This window comes from Mus musculus, chromosome 5, assembly GCF_000001635.26.
Source record: "Mus musculus strain C57BL/6J chromosome 5, GRCm38.p6 C57BL/6J".
Classification (NCBI taxonomy): Eukaryota; Metazoa; Chordata; class Mammalia; order Rodentia; family Muridae; genus Mus; species Mus musculus.
In genome coordinates, this window is record NC_000071.6 from 135,051,214 (window position 1) to 135,071,016 (window position 19,803).

The window sequence follows — 19,803 nt, forward strand, 5'->3', positions numbered from 1 at the left end:
ACACAGGCTTTCATTTGCCTCAGGGTAATCAGTGGTTAACATCTGGGCTTTTGAGACGTGCCCAGAACCTCACATCCTTACCTAGGGGAAGCCAAAGCCCTTGTTTGTCAAAGGCAAGGTTCCAGATGTCTCGTCTATATGAATGTTTTACCAGCATACATGTGTGTGCCTGGGGCCCTAAGAGGTTGGGAAAGGGGGTTGGAGTCCCTGCAACTGGATTTATTTATAGTCTTTAGCCCCCGTGTGGGTGCTGGGAACCAATTCTCATTTCGCTGTATAAGCAACAAATGCTCTTAACCGCTGAGCCATCTCTCCAGCTCATAGATCTTGTTTTTAAGTTTGGCTTGTTTTAAGACAGGGTCTCACTAGGTAGCCCTGGCTGGCTGTTCTATGCTGGCTTCAATCAGAGATCTGCCTGTTCTGCTTCTCCAAGTGCTGGGATTAAAAGGGAGCACCACCACACTTAGCTATTTATTTACGAGTAATTATCTGTCATGTGAGTATATTTGGGCTGGAGAGATGGCTCAGCGATTAAGAGCACTGACCGCTGTTCCGAAGTTCCTGAGTTCAATTCCTAGCAACCACATGGTGGCTCATAACCACCTGTAATGAGATCTGATGCCCTCTTCTGGTGTGTCTGAAGTCAGCTACAGTGTACTTACATATAATAATAAATAAATCTTTTTTAAAAAATTACATGGTGGTGCAAACCTTTAAACCCAGCACTCAGGAGGCAGAGGCAGGCGGAGTTCTGAGTTTGAGGCTAGCCTGGTTTACAAAATGAGTTCCAGGACAGCCAGGGCTATATAGAGAAACCCTGTCTTGAAAAACCAAAAGAAAAAAAAAATTGTCTCCAGAGGAGAGTGTTGGATCCCCTGGACTTGGGGTAATTGGTATTATACATTCCCAATGTGAGTTGTTGAAACCAAACTCAGGTCTCCTGGAAGAGAAATGAATGACTGTAACCACTGAGCCATCTCTCCAGGTCCTTAAAGAAAAAAGTGCATGTGTGCCTGAGTTTGTGTACACGTGTGGTATGGGGAGGTCCAAGGACAACTTTGGTCCTGGCCTTTTACCTTGTTCAAGGCAGGCAAGATCTTTTGTTCCCTGAGTATAGCTGACCCAAGTCTCTAGGAATTCTGCCTACTCACGTCTACAGCTTTACTGCATCTGACCTCACGTGGGTCCTGGGCATCTGGATCCCTCATTGGCTTGTCAGGAACTGGGCCCAGTGAGCCTAGGTCCCGGATATGGTCCTTGGGCAATGCCCCTCCGGGGTTAAGGCCGTAGCCCCCCCCCCCCCCCGCGCCCCGTTCAGCACCTTCCTGCCACGCCACGCCCAGGTGTCGTCTCCCTCCTAGGGCTCACAGAACATAGCTATCAAGTGTCTTCAGCCCCCCACTTCCCTCCCCTGCCATCTTGGATGCCTGTTGGATACCACACATCCCAGAGCCCGAGGCCACTAAGCACTAAGATATTTAAACTCGAGGCAAGAGGCTTCGGAGTGGCAGAGACCTGAGGCAGTATATACCTCAGACACCCAAACCCCATTCCCAACCCTGTGTGACAAGTGACATGCAAGTTGAGTCCCAATTCAGGGACCCACCCTATGCCCTTCGAAAGTCACAAGGATACTTCTGTCCGTTCCAGGCCTGTAAATTCAGCTCCTAGCCAAGAGCCATGCAGTGCTCCCCCCGACAGAGGGACCTGAGACACCGGCTCATGCAGGGCCAGGGACACCAGTTACTTAGAAAGTCATTTAATGCATTTAGGACAAAATAAAGCATCCTTAGAAATTCTTTTCTTTTTGTTTTTGTAAGACAGGTTTTTGCTGTGTTGCCCAGACTGGCCTGGAACTTTCCATCTTCTTGTCTCAGACTCCCAGGAGGGTGTTGGGATTACAGGATCTGAGCTGCCAAACCCAGATCCCTGGAACTCTTTTAGTGAAAAAATATTTTGAGAGCCTCCCAACTTTTCTAAAATACTATGTTGCTAGCTGCTGAGGTAAACAGTTCAGTCCAGAGAATTCCCCAGAGGCAGGTCCCGGGCTGGGCAGCTCCCACTCTCTGAACAGAGTGGGTGGCCAGGACGGCTGCAGGACTGGCTGCAGGTGTGGGTGGCCAGGCTCTATCTCCAATTGATTAGATACAGCGCACTCAGAAGCGGGGCTTGCGCTTTCGGCCGGTGTACTGGGTGTCAGGTCTGACCTCCCTGCAGACAGACAGACAAATGGACTCAGGAGAATGAAGAGATCTGAGACCTCAAACACAGATGACATCTTGGCGGCCACAGCATCCCCCTCCCTGCCTGTTGCCCATCTCCAGCCACTACTCACTTGCCCTGGCGCCTGCGCCTCTCCTTCTTCTCTAGGACCCATTCCCGGCTCTTCTTCACCAGGTCCCTCCGTGCCTTCTTGTGTGGGGCCCTGGCCAGAGACAGAGCGAGAGGATGGCTAAGATGTGCACAGGGACAGCCCTGAGGCTCCCTCTTCCCTTCTGTGATTTCCACTCTGGACTCCTCAGCAACAGAACCAAAACCGTGGCTTAGCAGAGCTGTGGAGTGTGGTCCCTGCCCCTGCAAGATGCCCTTGTGTCTGGCATGCTCCTGGTCCATGGAGTGACTCCAGGAAGGAGTTATTCCAAAGCCTGGTAGTGTCCAAGGGAAGCCATGGTGCCTGCACAGACCAGTGTTGCCACTTACAGTGCTCCTCAGGCTTGGGAATTCAGTGTGGCTATAAGAGCAGTGCCCACCCCACACCCCAGTCAAGTTTCTGTCAGTGTCTGAGGCCGGAAACAAGGCTGCCTGCTCATAGCAGTCCTGACGAATGCTCCTCACAGCTGATCTTGGCCTCCAGCCCTGGCCATGGAGGAACACGATCCCCACAGCTCAATGGACAAGAGGCCCAAGGAAGACGGGTGTCTGCTCACCCACCCAGACACATTCCCATTGGCTGCTGGGCTGGAGTGATCAAGCCTAGCTTGAAGGAGAGCTGCCGGCTGCTTCGGTATAGACTGAGGACCCTGGGTGCTGGCAGAAGCCACGAGCTAGCCTTGCCAACCCTCCCCTAGCAAAGCCAGATGAGAGGTCCAAGCTACTCAGCATTTGGGGTGGGATGAGACTGTGTATCCAGGTCACACGGAAAGAAGGCAGGCTACCCGAGGCCAGAAAGGAGCCATGGAAGGAAGTCCCAGGCTGGTCCAAAGGCCAGCGAGGAGCCAGCCCTCCTGGGTGACGGTGAACAGCGGGAATTCGTGAGGTCAGATACGGCAGCACAGCGACCCACCATGCACAGCGCAGGATGTGTAAGCATGGCTTGTGACAGGAACCTGGGAGGCCCCTAGCTGCCATGAAGACAGGAGGGAGGAAAGGGACTGAGCGGAGTGAGGAGGAAAGGGAAGAGGGATGGGACAGCCATTCCACTCACTGACACCTGCCCTAAGATGCATAAAGGGGACTGGACGCCTTGTGCTTCCTCTGCAAAGATGAGCAGAAACATCTAGAAGAAAGCCTGGCGTGGTGGCGCATGCCTTTAATCCCAGCACTCGGGAGGCAGAGGCAGGCGGATTTCTGAGTTCAAGGCCAGCCTGGTGAGTTCCAGGACAGCCAGGGCTACACAGAGAAACCCTGTCTCGAAAAAACATTAAAAAAAAATGAAGACAAAGGAAGGAAGGAAGGAAGAAAGGAAGGAAGGAAGGAAGGAAGGAAGGAAGGAAGGAAGGAAGGAAGGAAAAAGAAAAAGAAACATCTAGAAGAGTCTTAGAGCTAGAAGAGTTTTAGAGCTTAGAGTCTAAAGCTCAACCAATGGAGAATGAACCCCGAGTGGGCAAGGGTCAGGGGTCAGGTGCAGTCAGAGGTTACTACCAACATGTGAGGGCCAAAGAGCAAACAGAACACTGTGTGGGCAGAGCGTGAGTGGGGACAAGATGGGAGTCACTAAACAAAAGGAAGAGAAAGTCATCGAGGTGGAAAGGAAGGGAAGTGGCCACAGGCGCCAGGAATGATGGGGGAGACTGTGTGGAAGCCTGTTTATTTTCTTAGTAAAACAGAAACGGGGCAGGTGAGAGGGCTCAGAAGGTTCAGGAGCTTGCTGCCTGAGCCTGGCCCCTGACCCGCACCCACTCGTGGTCCCCTGCTCATTCTCCATTGAGCTTTGGGACTCTTCTAGACGTTGCTTCTACTCACCTCTGCAGAGGAAGCACAAGGCATCCAATCCCCTCTACAGATCTTATACCTCATCCTTACACTAAGGTGTGTTGGTGACCTCATCCTTACACTAGGGTGTGTTGGTGACCTCATCCTTACACTAGGGTGTGTTGGTGACCTCATCCTTACACTAGGGTGTGTTGGTGACCTCATCCTTACACTTGGGTGTGTTGGTGACCTCATCCTTACACTAGGGTCTAGTGGTGACATGCGCTTTCTGTAAGCTGGGCTTTGTTGAATGCTCTGAGTATCTGATCTGTGGGAGCTGTGTGTGTGGATAGGAAGGACTCGGGAGGGTGTGGATGAGGATGCAGGAGCCAAGGAAGGCAGGGACCCAGGCGGTAGTTGAACGTGGTTGGGAGGAGGGTGTGGGGGAACTGTACAGGAGCACCCTGCCGAATGCGTTGAGAAGGGGCATGCGCAGGTTCACACAGGAAGCTAAAGCGCTGAGGCTGCCCCAGGGCTCATCCTGAAGAGGGGGCAGACACAGTCCTAGAGGCACATCTGGTTGCAGCATCTTTGGTGCTGCAACTGTGTGTAAGCTAAGGCTCGGGTGAAGGTGGAGAGTGATGCCCCAGCCCCTGCCTGGTCCCCACATCTGTGCACCTTACCGCTCACTGGTGAACATGGACTCGGAGGCCTGGTCTGCATCCTGACTTTCAGTCAGCCCCTGCAGGAAACGCAGCTCTCAGTCACCCTGGAGCTCACCGCCCCAACACAGAAACATGCATCCAGGTCTGAGTAAGCCCCATAGGCCTGAAAGACAGGCCACAAGGGTGGGAGTTTCCTCCCAGGACTTACAGAAGTCTCAGACTTCTGGGCTCTGTATGCAGGAGACTGGGGAACCCTGACCTCAGCAGCCCTCCCAGCCCTTGTGTTGGGAAAACAAGGCGCGGTCTGGAAGCCCCAGGCCCCTCCTTACCTTTGGCAGGGAGGTGGAAGGCCCAGAAAACAGACAGAGGTAGAACCTGAAACAAGGGGGCAGTAGGAAGCCTGGCTCACAGGCCTAGCAGCACAGAGTCTTTGTCTTACACCTTTTATGGCCCTGCTCACCTACCCAGCATTCCTCTGTCTACTCAGCAGCCTGAAAGGGCCCAGAGCTATGGAGACAGCTCTTCGTCCCAGCGCCTGCTGTGTATGTGCATACACATGAAGGCAGAGGTCAGCCTCAGCTGTCATTCCTCAAGTCACTGCCCACCCCATTCCTTGACAGGGTGTCTCACTATCTGAGAGCTCACCAAGTAGGCTAGGCTGGCCGGCCAGCGATTTCCCAGAGATCTGCCTATCCTCACTTCCCAGTCACTGGGATTACAAGCAAGCACCACACCTGGCTTTTTAGCTTGAGTGCTGGAAAAGGGACTCAAGCCCTCATCCTTGCAAAGCAAGCACTTCCCCCACTGAGCCATCACCAGTCCCGGCACTTACTTCTTTGCTTTGGCACTGTTGGGGAAGTCTACCACCACGCCGCCAGTGAAGCCTGCCCTCGTGGCCTGGGTTGTGATCAGCTCCAGCTGGAGAGAGGAGTCAGGGAATGGACAGAGGGACAAGAGGGACAAGAAAAGGACAAAAGCTGGAGATATCCTCAGCCCTCGTTGGTCAGAATCGAAAGCGCTCTCTAACTAGGCCTTTCCCACTCCCGAGGCCTGGAAAGTCACCATGGCAGAATTCAGGCTGCAGCCAGTCTCAGCAGCTGCACCCTGAGGAAGTATCAGAAACAACCAATTCTGTTCATTTCCAATATCTGGTCCAGGGACCCATTTCTCAACCCAACTAGAAATGAGTGAGGCAACTAGAGCAGACTTAGTTCTGTTACTACAGAATCCCTTACCTATGCCACACAGGAGAGAGCTGCCGAGGTCCTCTTACCTGCTCCTATCTACCTATTGGGCTATGAAACTAGGCAGCATCAGCACCGCCTGACATCGCCTTAACTCTTCTCTCTCAGGGATGCAGATGGAGGCCAGGTCCCAGTGCATACTAGATGAGACTAAGCCAACCCCAGGTTCCCTACCATCTCACCTGACAACAGAAGACAACATTCCAGCCTCCCCTACTGATACACCCCCTCTTGGGACGCCATCTGGGGTCACAGTGCCATCACTAGGATACCCATTCCCTTATGGTGCCCAGTGGCAAAAAGGCAGCTGAGTGGAGAAAACTGTTCTACACTCTCCCCTCCCAGCAGCCCTCGCTACCTGCTCACCTGCTCCGAGTTCTCAGGGTACAGCTGCAGGACAGCTCGGGCCCCACGGACCTGTGGGAAACAGAAATATCAAGACCACATAAGCCTTCTGTGGAATTATGACCACAGCACTCCTATCATGGGCAAGATACCATTCTTAGGGCTCAGAATACCACCACCACCAAAAGACTCCTGAACTTCTCGAGTGCGTGCTTGGAAAGCACACAGTTAATTTACAGTTGCAGGAAGGAAAACTGGGGCCAGGTGGTGCATGTCTGCAACCTAAGCCCTCAGGAGGCAAAGGCAGGAGGATCACCACGAGCTCAGGGCCAGCCTGGTCTACACAGTTTTAAGTCCCTATCTCAAAAGAAAAGGGACAAGAAACCCAGGAAACCCTGGGATTAAAGGTGTTTGCCACGGGCTGGAGAGATGGCTCAGTGGTTAAGAGCACTTGCTGCTCTTCCGGAGGACGGAGATCCCAGCACCCATGTGGCAGCTCACAAGCATCTGTAACCCCACACCCAAAAGAACTGCTACCTTCATCTGACCACTGTAGACATCAACCACAAATGAGGTGCACAGACATACATGCAGACAAAACATACACACATGTAATATAAGAAAAGAAAATAAGAAAAAAAAAAGAACGAATGAAACAAAAAGAAGGAAAAAGGTATATGTCACAATGCCTGGCATGATTTTTTTGTTTGCTTGTTTCTCGAGACAGGGTATCTCTGTGTAGCCCTGGCTATCCTGAAACTCACTCTGTAGATCAGACTGGCCTTAAACTCAGAGATCTGCTGCCTCTGCCTCCAGAGTGCAGGGATTAAAGGTGTGCACATTCATCCAGCTAAGAAATATTTTTTTTCCAATACAAAGAAAAAGTTAGAGAAGGGCTGGAGAGATGGCTCAGCTGTTAGGAGCACTGACTGCTCTCCCAGAGGTTCTGAGTTCAATTCTCAGCAGCCACATGATGGCTCACAACCATCTGTAATGGGATCCGATACCCTCGGATGTGTGTCAGAAGACAGCTACAGTGTACTCATACATACAATAATTAAATAAATCTTTAAAAAGAGTCAGAGGAGGAGGTAGGGGAGGAGCTTGTGGCGGACAGGGCACTCTGGCAGGCCACCTCTGTGTGCTGCACATCTCTCCTCACTCAACTCAGTGGCTCGGATGCTGGCCATGCTACCCCTGGGCTTGATCACATCAGCTCTTCGCACCTGGGCTTTTTTTCTTTTGCATTTCTGAGACATCTCTGGTTGACTTTGAACTTCCTATGTATCAAAGGCTGGCCTTGAACTTCCCACTGTCCAGTCTCTGCCTCCAAGTGTGAGGATTCCATGTCTATACCACAGCGGCCAGCTAAGTCTCCACAGGCTGTGGGCTCCTTTCCTAGTAGCCTCATTATGGAACCCTTCAACTTCACCCTTGCACTTACAAGATAGAAGACTGACTGACCGACAGTCAGACAGACACAGACAGAGGAAGGAGCTTATACTCACAAGGGCAGAGTACAAGGAAGAAAAGAAGCAGTACAGGCGCCTGGCAGGGACGTCCGACTTCTTGTTGGCGTTGCAGAGCCACTGCACAGCAGAGATGCTGAAAAGGAAGAGACCCCTTTAAGTAGGCCCAATGCCTTCCTTAAAGGCCTCCTGAGGCCTCTGCCATCCACCACCCACTCTAATTTGCTGCCTGGAGCTCCCATCCTACCAGTTCACTCTTGACCACTTCTTTACAGCCCAAGACCACTTGGGGAAGAACTTCCTTCCTTCAGCCATTCCAGGAAAACGTTTTCTATGCCTTCATTCATTCTCTCCCACCAGGGGAGCACTGGCACACAGCCACTCATCCCTTCACATCCTTCTGCTGTATCTACTAAGTCTCTTTAAACCCCGATCTCAAACCTTCTGCAGTTTCGTTCTTTGCTTCTGGCCCACCCCTCCTCACACCCAGCCATCCTACTGGCTCGGCATGGGCAAGGCCTACAGTTTGATCTTCAAGGCCACAAAACAAAAGCAACACATCAGCCAGGCGGTGTACACATTTAATTCCAGCACTTGGGAGGCAGAGGCAAGTGGATCTCTGCGAGTTTGGCACCAGATTGGGCTACATAGTGAGATCCTGTCTTCTTTAAAAACAAAACAGAACACACACACACACACACACACACACACACACACACACACACACACACAAATGCTTCAACTTTGAGCCAGGATCTCATGCAGCCTAGCCTCCAACTCTTGTGGCAGACAATGAGCTTGAACTGCTAACCTCCTGCCTCCACCTCCCAAGTGCAGGGATTACAACCACATGCAGCAACACTTCATACTTCCAACAGTAACTTCAATACTCCAAAGCAGGTTATTAACATCAGGGGCGGGAGAGCTGATCAGTGACTAAGAGCACTTGCTGCTCTGGCAGGACACAAGTGTAGTTGCCACCATGCACACAGCAGCTCACAACCTTCTCCAGTTCCAGGGGACCAGGCATGCATGTGGTACATGCCCATGTGGTACATGCCCACACACACAGGCCAACACCTGAGGGTGCTCTCTTGCCTCCACTTGTCTGTATGCACAGACTCAAGAACGTCCACACACAGAACTAGTTTTTGGCTGTCTTTGTCCTTATAAATCTAAAAATCTTAGACTGTATATCTGTTGAATTACACTTATTTACTATGCCTGCATCCTGGTTCATGTATGGAGAGCAAATAATAATTTTCAAGAATCTTCTTTTTCAGGGGCTGGAGAGATGGCTCAGCGATTAAGAGCACTGACTATTCTTATGATGGTCCTGAGTTCAATTCCCAGCAACCACATGGTGGCTCACAACCATCTATAATGACATCTGACGCCCTCTACTGGTGTGTCTGAAAACAGCGACAGTGTACTTGCATATAAATAATAAATAAATCTTAAAAAAAAAAAAGATTCTTCTTTCTCTCCACCATGTGTATTCTGTGTATGAAATGCAGGTTTGCCAGGCTTGGTAAAACGCTCCAGTGATCACTGAGCCAGCTCCCCAGAACATGTAAATGTTTAAATGTGGTGTGATGACTGCTATACAGCCAGGTTTAAGAAACGCTGATCTATGAAAGTAAAAGTGGAAGGTAAAGATTGTCACCTGATGCAGCCATCAAAAGAGCCCGGTCTGAAAGGGACGCCCTGGCCCATGTCCCCTAGCAGCAGGTCCCCCTCTGTATCTCGGTCCAAGGCGGCATCTACATTGGAGGAAAACAAAGTATGAGTACAGCTACAAAGTACGGGTACAGCTGATGCAGACAGGTGTGGTGGGCAGGCTTGTGACCTCAGTAACAGGGAGGCTGGGGCAGGCGTGTCCCAAGTTAGGGACTAGCCTGGGCTATATGGCGAGACCTTATCTCAAACAAGCAAATAACCATTTCAGCAGCTCCTCACAAAAGGGGTTGGTGATCTTGGTAGGAGGCAAGGCACACACACTTACCCAACATGGCAGGGCTGATGTCAATGCCCACCCAGTAGTGTCCCTCTTCTGAGATATAATCTCCACTCAGCCCAGAACCGCAGCTGAAGAAACGACCCATTGAGGCCCACATTGCCGAACCACAGAAACCCTCCACCCTGACCCAGACAATTAGACCTGGGGCCCCAGGACCTCACCCAATGTCTAACAGGTAAGAAGGCTGACCCTCTGGTAAACAGAGGAGCTCCAGCGCTCGCTCAGTCATCTTGGTCTGGATGTCAATCATCCGTGAGCTGGGAAGGAGAAAAACACAGGAGCAGTTATGGAATTCTGGGTCATATTTCTCCTAGACCAAAAGAGTCAGGAAAATAAAGAAGCAATAATCAGTTAGAGGGACTCTTTCTACCTTAAATTCTTTTTACTTCATTTAATGTGTGTGTGTGTGTGTGTGTGTGTGTGTGTGTGTGTGTGCGCGCGCACGCACATGCACAAGCACAAGATCAGAGGCCAAATTGCTCAATCTGGTTCTCTTCTTCCAACAGGAATTTCTAGGGATTGAACTCAAGTCATAAAGCTTTACCCTCTGAGCTATCTGGCTAGCTCTTGCCTAACAATTTTAAACTTACAATTCTAACTTGAAATCAACAAACTCAAATGCAGTCCTGTGATGGGCATGGATGCTTCCACAAATTTCTGTACTCAAACAGCTGAGGCAAGACTAAGAGTTTAAGGCCAACCTGGGCAAGACCCTGTCTCAAAACACCACCAGTGGGGGCTGGAGAGATGGCTCAGTGGTTAAGAGCTCCAGTTGCTCTTCCAGAGGTCCTGAGTTCAATTCCCAGCAACCACATGGTGGCTCACAACCATCTGTAATGGGGATCCGATGCCCTCTTCTGGTGTGTCTGAAGACAGCTACAGTGTACTCATATACATAAAATAAATACATCTAAAAAACAAAAACAAAACCAACAACAACAACAAAAAAAAAAACCACCAGTAAAGTAGTCCCAAAAGTCCACTTGATAGAGGTGCATGTCATTTTATTGTGCACATATTTTATTAAAATGTGTGTTTGTGAGTGTGCGTATACATATATAAATGCATACAGTACATTGTTTTGCCTGCATGTATGTCTATGTAAGGATGTCAGATCTTGGAGTTAGAGATGGTTGTGAGCAGTCATCTGGGTGCTAGAAACTGAACCCAAGTCCTTTGGAAGAGCAGTCAGTGCTCCTAACTGCTGATCCATCTCTCCAGCAGAGCTGGCAGGAATAGGACCAATCACGCAGCAAGTGACGAGTCAGGGACCACCTACAACTCGACTGGGCCTTCCCGCTTTACTCCTTAGGAGTGTCTTCTCTCAGAGTCACCTTCCATACTTCCTTTCACATACAAGGACCAGCAACGGACAACAAACGTTAGGCTGTGGCTCGGTGGTAGAGCACTTGCCTACCACACAAGAGGCCCTAAGTTCAATCCCTAGTACCTCCAAAAAGCAGCAAGATTCGCCTCAGGAGTCAACGGTGAGTGCCTGGCCATACATCCCACCCCCGGTACCAGAAAATGGAAACCTTACAGCGTCGACCCTGAGAAAACACAGTATAATGCCAGCACGAGGTCCATGTCTCCACAGAACCAAACTCATCTCTGTGAGTTGAAGGATAGCCAGGAAGAATGGGGAAGAGACAGTAAATCAGAGTACAGTAGAGCATAGCTGTGCATGTCTGGAATCCCCATATGCAGACGGCAGAAGGCCAGCCTTATATGATAATGTGGCCATATCTCAAAAAAATTAGCAAAATAAACTATAATCAACTTACTTAACTCTAGAGTTACTAAAGAATGACTTTTAGGCCAATATACTCAAAATGACATTTCAGTACATAATCAGTATAAAATTGTGAATGTGTTGTGTGTGTGTGTGTGTGTTGTGTGTATGTGTGCTCATTTCTTCACATTAGGCCATTTTGACTTACAGTTTTAATAGCTAGCTACTGACTGCCATACTGAACAGAGAATGGCCACACCTGGTCTTCCCAAAAATCAAGGTAAACAGCCCCACAGAAGAGTGTTCCATACAGCCATACGTGCGGGACCATGTCTGCAATTTTACCACTAGTAAGGTAGAGACAAGAGGGTCTGGAATTCAATCACCTCCACTACATAGCAAGTTCAAGAATACTCTGGGCAATATGAGACCAGGTTTCAAACAAACAAACAAAACCAAATAAGCTACCATGTAGAGGATTCAGATATTATTTATGTCAATGGTTGACATGACAACTCAGTGCAATCATGCATTTAAATAAAGATCACAATAAACCCACAATGAGTATGTCCTCTCTCTAATAGTACTGATTCCTTCCGGGGGTGTAGCCTAATGGTAGAGTGCTTTTCAGAATCATCCAGTGAATGGCTAGGGGTGTGCCTCAAAAGTAAAATGTCTACTTAGAATCCCCAAGCGAGGGGCAGGAAGTATCGCTCAGTGACAGACCACTTATGCAGTATGACAGTACCTTATCATATCTTCTAACTATTGCTTACTTTACCACATATTTAAAACACATTGTCAAACGACCCAGGGTAAACTGGAGATGAATATACCCACACTGAGGTAGCAAGATCTTTCCAGGAGCTCAATGGCTTCAAGTTCCCTTTACCGGTGGCAGAACTGCATGTACGCAGACCCACACACACACACACACACACACACACACACACACACTCACACACACTCCCAAATTCTACATGCTTTCCAAGGGACGCCCATAATCGGGGCGACTCGCCGATCCCGACCCCCGCGATGCCGCTCAACAGCCATGCTCTCCTCACTTGCGAACGTATTTCCGGGCTTCATTCTGGTCATAAAACTGTTGAGAAGAGAAAAACACATGGGAGTTTTAAGGGAAGAATCCAAAAGCAGTCATTCTAGAAAAAGACCAAGACCTGGCGGGGCTCTCACCAGCTCCGGCGGTCCGCTGTGTTCGGGTCTCCGGCTACGAGATGCCATCTCGATGGTATGGCAACGCTGGGACCGGCGAGCACTAGCGCGACGCTTTGACGTCATCAATCTGCGCCCGCCTCAGGCGGACCTTTTCCCCCGCCTTTCCTTTTATTTGATTGGCTAGAAGGTGGGGACGCCGCTCAGGATTCGAGGCCTCCATTGGCTGCCTCGGCGCCGCCCCCTCCCAGCCACAACATGGCGGCCGCGCGCTGCCTGGGGTGGACCCTGTCACCGCTATGGAGATGGTGGCAGGTCCGGGGGTTGCCTCCGAGTTCCGCCACGGGTTTGTGCTCGCGAGGGAGGACTTACTCCCGCACCGCCCTCTATGAGCTGCTGGGCGTCCCCTCCACGGCCACGCAAGCACAGATCAAAGCGGCGTACTACCGGCAGAGCTTCCTCTACCATCCGGATCGCAACCCCGGGAGCGCCGAGGCCGCCGAGCGCTTCACGCGCGTCTCCGAAGCTTACCTGGTCTTGGGCAGCACCATCCTCCGGCGCAAGTATGACCGAGGTTTGCTCAGCGACCAGGACCTGCGCGGACCTGGCGTCAAGCCCTCTAAGACGCCCGTGGCCGATCCCGCTCCTCCTCGCCCTCCTCCCTACACCCCTCGGGCTCCCGGTGGCTCTAGGGCTTCTCCCGGCGACGGTCGCACCATGTTCGACTTTGACGCCTTCTACCAGGCGCACTACGGAGAGCAGCTAGAGAGAGAACGGCGTTTGCGCGCCCGGAGGGAAGCCCTTCGCAAAAAGCAGGAGAACCAGGCCAACAAGGGGACCAGCTGGGACGATACACGAGACGCCACTTTCTTTGTCGTCCTTTTCCTTATCTTCGTCTTTGTTGGCTTTCGTATTTAATCGGAGAAAAGGAGGGGAAGGGATCCAGCCCAAGCAACCTTCCTTTCTAGACCTTTGAACCATTGGTCTGCGATTGACTTGACTTCCTCTAGTGGTGTTCTCTTGACCCTCCTCACACCCTCCAGCCTGGCCAGTGATCAACACATCCCTCTCCTTTGGTCCAGAAAAAGACGCTTTTCAGTGGCCAAGAAAGAGGCCCCCGGATAAAGATTCCTGTGAAGACCAGAAATTTAAGTGCTTTCCAGAGTCCCCTGGGTGCCTGTTCATTTCTAGAAGTTACCTTCAGTTGCCAACTCCCAGAACACTTGCTGCGGTTTTAACCAGAAGCCCTGAGCAAGATTTGCCCTGTCCCCTGCCACATGTCTGTATAATAGGTGGTGTTTCCCCTGTAACTGCTGAACTGTGCAATACGACTGGTTGTCCGATGCCAAAAAGATTTAATTCTTGGGGACTCGAGTGAAATTTGTTTTTCTGTGTTACCCCAAGCCACAGGTGAGACTTGATCAAAGATCCAGCAGACGCTGGGGATGTAGCTCTGTGAGAGAATGCTAGCAACAAAAGGCACAGGGTTTAGGCCCCAACTCTGTTATCTTTTGTGTCCTCCTTCCCCACTAAGAAAAAGAGTCAAAGATTGCCAATTTTTTCCCCTCAGTTCTGTACCACACCATTTCTGTTGTGTGGAAGTGAGAAAAAAAAAAAAAAAAAACAAAGGCTTGAGGGTAAGGAATGCAGTTCTGTGTCTAGGGAGTGCCCTTGGGTGCTGTGTGAACCTAACAGCAGAAGGATATGATTTGTCCTTCATATTTTTCTCCACAGTGGTGGTGTAGGGTGGTGTTACTGGAGCCAAGTTCATCTTGGGGCAGCTTGCATGCCTGTCCTTGGTCTTTCTTTCGCTAGCTGCTTGCATTGCTAAGTGTGCAGCCTGTTAACTGTGACAAGACTTGGAGGTTGAGTTCTTGAGTGTGGTCCTCTCATCTATGGTGCTGATCACAAGCGCCCTAAGTCAAATCCCTCTAGTGAGGCTCCTGGACTGTGTGAGTAATCTGAGCCTAGAAGAAGCAGTAGGCTCACTGGTCAAGGTATAGACCAAGGGTAGGTCTCTAATCCAGGGAGGCTGAGTCTGGGGGTTTGTGACCAATCACTTAGCAAGATCTGTCTTTAAAAGGATACAAAGTGACACACAGGGGCCGTGTGCAAAGCCAAGAGACTCCAGCACCACCTCAGAGCTCAGGCTGTAGCCCAGTGGATCGGATACATGCCTTGAATGCACAAATCCCTGAGTTCCACCCCAGCACCACATAAACCAGGCTTCATGGCACTGTGATCTTGGCACATTTTGGAAACAATATCAACTTTGTATCACAGACTAGCCTAGAACTTTCCATCCCCTGCCTCAGTGTCCTGAGGGCTAGGACCGCAAGCATGGGCCACAGACCCACAGGGATAAAGGAGGCTTTCAGGAGAACTGCCAGAAAGTGGTTCACTTGGTAACATTGTATGCTTCCCATCTCCCAAGATTTTACAGGGTTTTCTGTCCTGGCAATGGACATTAGTCCTACCTTGGAGAGCAGCCCCCACCCCCCACCCCCCACCCCCCACCCCCGCAGGGGAAGGTGGGGCTGAAGAGATGAGTGCAGATGTATAGGAAGGCCGAGTGAGCAGCAGACATGAGGCTCAATCAGGAAGATGACAGGCAAAGATGCATGTATCTGGCGCTCTCTTGCCAGACTGCTAAAGTGGGAAATGGGTAAAATCCTATCATGGTGTTGATACACTCTGATCCCTTCCTTCCTTCCTCCTTCCCACATTCTGGCAGGTCATCCACATGGTGCACCTTTGGCCTCTGTCACCGTTCCAGTATGATTCGAGACAGGATGTGACAGCGTCTGTATAATCCCAGCATGTGGCAGGCTGAGGCAGGAAGTTCTCCAGCTTAAGGCCAGCCCAGGCTATACAGTGAGACCCTGTCTCAAGGAAGGTAGAACCTGGGCAGGGTGCTCCACACATGTATCCTAGCACCAGGAAGGCAGAAACGAGCTCACCCACAGGGTGCTGGTCTACATGGTGAGTTTTAGGCCAGCTAGGGCTACATAGTGAGGCCCTGTTTCAAACAGAGAAAATGGGACCTATGAAGTGGCTCAGTGGGTTAAGGACTTTGTCTTGTCGCCAAGCATAACAACCTGAGATGCGTCTCTGGAAGCTACATGATAGAAGGAGAGAGAGAACTTCCTTCCTCTACCGTCCAAGAAAGGATGTGTGTGCCCAAGTGCATCCTCATACCTCAGGCAAGATGAAATAAGCATAAGTAGATAATGTACATAAATGTAGAAAAAAAAGGGTTGACCCAGGCGATTCCCCACAGCATCATGAGAATGGCCACCAACACTCATTTTGGGAAATGAGAGGTCCTGTACCTTGAACCTATGTGTCTCCTGGAAGGTTACCAGACCCCAAGAAGAGGGAGAAGGGAGAGTTGGTAAGTCGTGGGCCTCCCTCAGCCATTGTCTCCAGTGGGTAAAGATGGAGAGAGAAGTGGGAGTGCTGCTCACTGGGTAGAGTGCTTACGCAGCCCTGGGTTCCAGCTGCATAGATGAATTAAAATGACTGAATTCCAGATTTGGACAGCTCTCAGTGGAGCTTCCCTGTGATGAAGTCACACTTGCATCTGCCTGTGGGTGACATCATAGGAAGCACATGCCTGAGGCCCAGGGTTCTGTCTCTATCGAGGCAATAGTGGAAATGGTGGCTACAATGTGCCATTTGCAAGTCAAGTACACAGGAACCGGAGGAAGAAGGACCAGAAGTTCAGTGCCTTCTCTGGGTGCAGTTATTAAGCCTTTAATGCTAGCACTCAGGAGGCATGTGGAGCTCTGTGAATCTAAGGCCAACCTGTTCTACACAGTGAGTTCCAGGACAGCCAGACCTACACAGTGAGATCCTGTCGCAAACCATAACTACAACAGAAGCTGAGGGCAGGATAGAGTCTGGCTTGGAGGGATGGTTCTGTGGTAAGAGCATGAACTACTCCTATAGAGGAACCAAGTTAAATCCTAGCACTCATTTAAAGTGGTCCACAATGGCCTGTGACACCTGCTTGCTCTAAGGACTCCAACTCTCTCTTCTAGTCTCTGGATATTACACTCAGACACAGACACATGTTTGCGCACACACACACACATTTTAAAAAGCAGATTTGGGCCTAGAGGGATGGTTCAGCAGTTAAGTGAGTTTCCTGCTCTTCAGAAGATCTGAGCTTAATTCTCTAAACCCATGGGCTTCTGCTGCAAAGGATCAGATGCCCTCTTCTGGCATCCAAAGGCACACGCGCACACACAGACACACAGGACAACACAGAGACACCGAGACATATAAAGAAAAGAAAATCTTCAACAAACAACAACGAGAAAATCTTTCCGTCTGAGCATCCACATAGTGAGCAGTCCAGAGAAGACATCATCATTATCATCATTAGTACTATTATTTTGTAAAACCCAATTGGGATGGAGAGGAGGTTCAGCGGTTAAGAGCACCTGGTGTGTAGTTGTGGGGAGTGGAGTTTAGAGCTCAGTATCTAGGTAATGAGCCATTTGTCCCACTTACCCCTGTGACCCCAGCTCTGAGCTGGGCAGAGACATGAGTATTTCTGGGCTCTATAGCTAAGAAAATATGAGTCCCAGCTTCAGGGAGAGACCCTGCCTCAAAACACTAGGCAGAGAGCTGGGTGGTAGTGAAGTTGCACGCCTTTAATCCCAGCACTCTGGAGGCAGAAGCGGGCTGATCTCTGAGTTCAAGACTAGCTTGGTCTACAGAGTGAGTTCCAGGACAGCCAGGACTACACAGATAAACCATGTTTCAAAAAATACCTGCCGAGCGTGGTGGCGCGCGCCTTTAATCCCAGCACTCGGGAGGCAGAGGCAGGTGGATTTCTGAGTTCGAGGCCAGCCTGGTCTACAAAGTGAGTTCCAGGACAGCCAGGGCTATACAGAGAAACCCTGTCTCAAAAAAAAACAAAAACCAAACAACAACAACAAAAAAATACCTGATGCCCTGCAAGCTGAGAAGTATATTCTCCCAAACACACACACACATCAAAAAAAAAAAAAAAAAAAAAAAACAAAAACAAAAACACTATGTTTAAAACTCAATCCCCAACCCCTGCAAGACAAAACTTGCCAGGAAGTGGTGGTTCAACATTAACCCCAGCACTCGAGAGAGAGGTGGTCAGATCTCTGTAAATCTGAGACCAGCCTGGAAACAGGGTGAGCTCCAGGCTGGCCAGGACTACACGGAGAAACCCTGTCTTGCAAATGATTCAGCTGTTAAGAGCACTGACTGCTCTTCCAGAGGTCCTGAGTTCAATTCCCAGCAACCACACGGTGGCTCACAACCATCTGTAATGGGAATCGATGCCCTCTTCTGGTGTGTCTGAGGGGAGTGACAGTGTGCTCATGTAAATAAATAAATATTAAAAAAAGAAAGAAAGAAAAAGAACAATGACTCACCCTGTTAAAGATGGCCAGGGCCTTTGGAGAAAGATTGGTGGGCAAAGTGTTTGTCTCAAGGGAAAGAAAAAAGAAACAAAACAAAACACTAGAGGCTTGCAAGATGGTTCAGTAGGCAAAAGCACTCTATGCCAAACCTGACCTGATGCTTGAGTTTGTTCCCCAAGACCCACACCGTGGAAGCAGAGCGCTAATTTCCTAAGTTGTTTTCTGATGGCAATCAATCAATCAATCAATCAATCAATAAATAAATGGAATGTAAAGATGTTCAAATGTTCGGGGTGCGTGCCATGTGCCAGCTGCAGGAGTCTGTCATAGGTAGATTTTTCCCCCCCCTTGGCAATGGGGATGGTCATTCTGGGTGTGTTCATCCCTAGATCCTGGAGGCAGAATATTGAATATGAGAATGCCTGGGATCAAGCCAGGCGTGGTGGCGCACGCCTTTAATCCCAGCACTCAGGAGGCAGAGGCAGGCAGATTTTTGAGTTCGAGGCCAGCCTGGTCTACAAAGTGAGTTCCAGGACAGCCAGGGCTATACAGAGAAACCCTGTCTCAAAAAAAAAAAAAAAAAAAAAAAGCCCGGATTCTTCAGAAAGTACTACTATACATCTATTATCAAGGGGCATTGAGCCTTTGATTTGTTTGGTGTTTTTGGTTTTGAGTCCAAGTCTGTCCTGAAACTCACTCTGTAGACCAGGCTGGCCTTAAACTCAGAGATCCACCTGCTTCTGCCTCCCAAGAGCTAGGATGAAAGATGTGAGCCACCACATCTCACCTCACTGTAAGGCAACCTGAAAGACCCATCTGGTTTCCACGGTAACACTTATCCCTTCCTATGCCCTCTCTGGATTGGGTTCTTTATTTGTTTGGTTTGGTTTAGTTTGGTTTGGTTTGGAGACAGGATCTCTCTGTATAGCCCTGGCTGTCCTGGAACTCACTCTATAGACCAGGCTGGCCTAGAACTCACAGAGATCTGCTTTCCTCTGCCTTCTGAGTGCTGGGATTCAAGGCATACATCACCATTGCCTTTCGGGTGTTTTTGTTTTGAATCTTGAGACAGGTTTTCATTTAGCCCAGGCTGGCTTTAAACTTCCTAGGTAGTAGTCATGGATGACCTTGAGCCTCCTGCCTGCAGCTCTGCAGCTGGGATTACAGATGTGCACTTTCACACCTGGTTTATGCAGTGCTGGAGATGCAGTGTTGGGGATGGAACCCAGGACTGCATGCACGATAGGCAGGCGTGCCACTAACTAAACCACACCCCAAGCTGCCTGGCATCTTATCTGTCTAAGGGAAGGAAGACTGAAGCCAATCCTAGACACTAATCTTCTAGAAACTATTTCTTAAAGTCCTGATCATGGAAAAAGAGGTAGCCAGGCCCAGCCTTAGGTCTCCCAGACTCCATTTTTGAGACAAATCTTACTGTGTACCGTTGACTGGTATGGGACTCACGGAGATCCTCCTGCTTCTGCCTCCTAAATGCTGAGATCAAAGGCCTGTGCCACCACATCCTGCCTCTTTCTCTTTTTGGTTACATTCTCAAAACTGCCTGGAATGTTGGTCTCCTGTCAAAGACAGCAGTGAAGAGGTTGGGAAAATAAAGA

At 49.9% G+C, this 19,803-nt stretch overlaps 2 protein-coding genes and 1 non-coding gene across 10 annotated transcripts; 1 reads left to right on the forward strand and 2 right to left on the reverse strand.

Annotated features, from left to right (window-relative positions):
- Positions 1–1,743: 1,743 nt before the first annotated feature.
- On the reverse strand, positions 1,744–13,746 carry Bud23 (BUD23, rRNA methyltransferase and ribosome maturation factor). Of its 8 annotated transcripts, none has more exons than NM_025375.4 (13): positions 13,311–13,746; positions 12,801–12,962; positions 12,671–12,708; positions 10,036–10,131; positions 9,860–9,942; positions 9,521–9,617; positions 7,894–7,990; positions 6,407–6,457; positions 5,629–5,714; positions 5,126–5,171; positions 4,815–4,873; positions 2,336–2,425; positions 1,744–2,211 (listed from the first exon to the last, which is right to left on the reverse strand). In NM_025375.4, exons 2-13 carry the CDS (start codon positions 12,846–12,848, stop codon positions 2,157–2,159), a joined length of 846 nt encoding a protein of 281 aa, NP_079651.2. In that variant the 5' UTR covers positions 12,849–12,962; positions 13,311–13,746; the 3' UTR covers positions 1,744–2,156. The 8 variants fall into 8 exon arrangements, 7 of the variants coding, with proteins under 7 accessions (NP_079651.2, NP_001350253.1, NP_001350256.1 ...); NM_001363324.1 differs by having other exon boundaries at positions 2,332–2,425; XR_003955691.1 differs by lacking the exon at positions 13,311–13,746 and having other exon boundaries at positions 5,629–5,900; positions 12,801–12,912.
- On the reverse strand, positions 2,775–2,903 carry Gm25492. Its single transcript, XR_003956112.1, has one exon.
- Positions 12,993–14,152, forward strand: Dnajc30 (DnaJ heat shock protein family (Hsp40) member C30). Its single transcript, NM_025362.3, has one exon. The coding sequence runs from the start codon at positions 13,038–13,040 to the stop codon at positions 13,695–13,697; it is 660 nt and encodes a 219-aa protein (NP_079638.2). The 5' UTR covers positions 12,993–13,037; the 3' UTR covers positions 13,698–14,152.
- Positions 14,153–19,803: the final 5,651 nt, after the last annotated feature.

Excerpts from the sequence above, each read along its gene's own strand:
- Dnajc30 (NM_025362.3), top strand. The coding sequence starts at position 13,038 with ATGGCGGCCGCGCGCTGCCTGGGGTGGACCCTGTCACCGCTATGGAGA.
- Bud23 (XM_030254751.1), bottom strand. The coding sequence starts at position 12,905 with ATGACGTCAAAGCGTCGCGCTAGTGCTCGCCGGTCCCAGCGTTGCCAT. Across the intron at positions 9,618-9,859 it reads CATCAGCCCTGCCATGTTGG|ATGCCGCCTTGGACCGAGAT; the intron begins GTAAGTGTGTGT and ends CCTCCAATGTAG. Across the intron at positions 7,991-9,520 it reads TCTTTTGATGGCTGCATCAG|CATCTCTGCTGTGCAGTGGC; the intron begins GTGACAATCTTT and ends CTTCCTTTTCAG.